The 1,271-nt window shown below is 40.1% G+C and overlaps 1 protein-coding gene across 1 annotated transcript; it reads left to right on the forward strand.

The window, feature by feature from the left end:
- The first annotated feature begins 422 nt into the window (after positions 1-422).
- LOC148918307 (uncharacterized) lies at positions 423-899 on the forward strand. The gene has a single exon (XM_089050540.1). It carries the CDS (start codon positions 423-425, stop codon positions 897-899), a length of 477 nt encoding a protein of 158 aa, XP_088906666.1.
- Positions 900-1,271: the final 372 nt, after the last annotated feature.

The raw sequence follows: 1,271 nt of genomic DNA on the forward strand, positions 1-1,271 counted from the left end.
GATGTCAGGAATTATGGAAGTGAGAGGAAAAAAAAAAAATTACACCCGAGTTTTTGTCTCAAATCTGTTTGGAATCAAACTCTAAAATTCTAATTTGATTAGGGTTCACTATATTGAGTAGGGTGTACTTATTAAAATTACTTTTGTTTCACAATTCTATATATCTTTTTTTGTCATTTTATATTAGAGTAAATTAGTAATTCAATAAATCATTTGGTAGTATGGTGTATTAAGTTAATTGTACGTTTAACAGCACGATTTTTGTGGATTTAATTTTCTCTGTTATGGCGGGCCAGTACAGCAAGAAAAATAAGTGAAAGCTGCATGCATGGTTTGGGTTTGCGTGATTATAAATAGCACAGCAGATTGGAGCTAGGAAAAGCAATAAGCAACGAGAGAGAGAGAAAGAGAGATCATCAGAAATGGCAGACTTACCAAAGTTTTTTGCTCTTAAATCGGTCAGGAACCAGAAATACGTGGTCTTCAAAGACCAATCCACCGCAGAGCTGCCAAATAGGCTCGAAGCCTCCGGAGAGGAAAGTCACAGCAAATACGCAAGGTTCAAAGTGGAGAAGGACGTAAACCAACCCAGTCTGGTGCATATAAAAAGCACGTACAATGACAAATACTTGAGAACGGCAGGCCAAGACAGTACGTGGATTGTAGCCGACGCTGACGAGAAACAGCCAAATAAAAACCTGTGGTCATGTACACTCTTCAAGCCTGTGGTTTTGCAAAAACCGGCACCATACGTCGACGGCGTATACCAGTTCGTCCACGTGCAATTGGGAAACCTTGCAGAGCCAAAATCTGGAACCGACTTCGATGATGCCCTCGCTGCCGAAAATGCAAAACCCACCAATACCCCTGCCTTCATTGTCGAAAAACTTCCAGGATGATCATCCTGTTCAGTTAATTTGATGTTTGTGGGTAGCGTCGCTGGAAACCCTCACGAGACTTCACTCGTCCTATCTGGGTCACCTATAGGTTTAAAAGGCTTATTGCATACGCTAAATGCAATCGCGTTCCCTGCGAAAGTGGCATTTTCTTAAGTTTTCCTTATGTTGTGATTTGGGTTTCAATAATATTGCATGCAGCTGCTGCTCATGCATTAATTTATGTAACCTAGTTAAGGCTATCTGTGGGAATAAAAGTTGTGCTTCTTTCGTTTTACTATTCCAATCTAGATTACTTGATGCATTCATGCATTACATCCATGATCCAAGAATTTCTCGGGTCCGTGTGATTATTACAAGACCAGTGAGAATAAT

This window comes from Prunus mume, linkage group LG4 (assembly GCF_029339155.1).
Source record: "Prunus mume cultivar Tortuosa linkage group LG4, ASM2933915v1, whole genome shotgun sequence".
NCBI lineage: Eukaryota > Viridiplantae > Streptophyta > Magnoliopsida > Rosales > Rosaceae > Prunus > Prunus mume.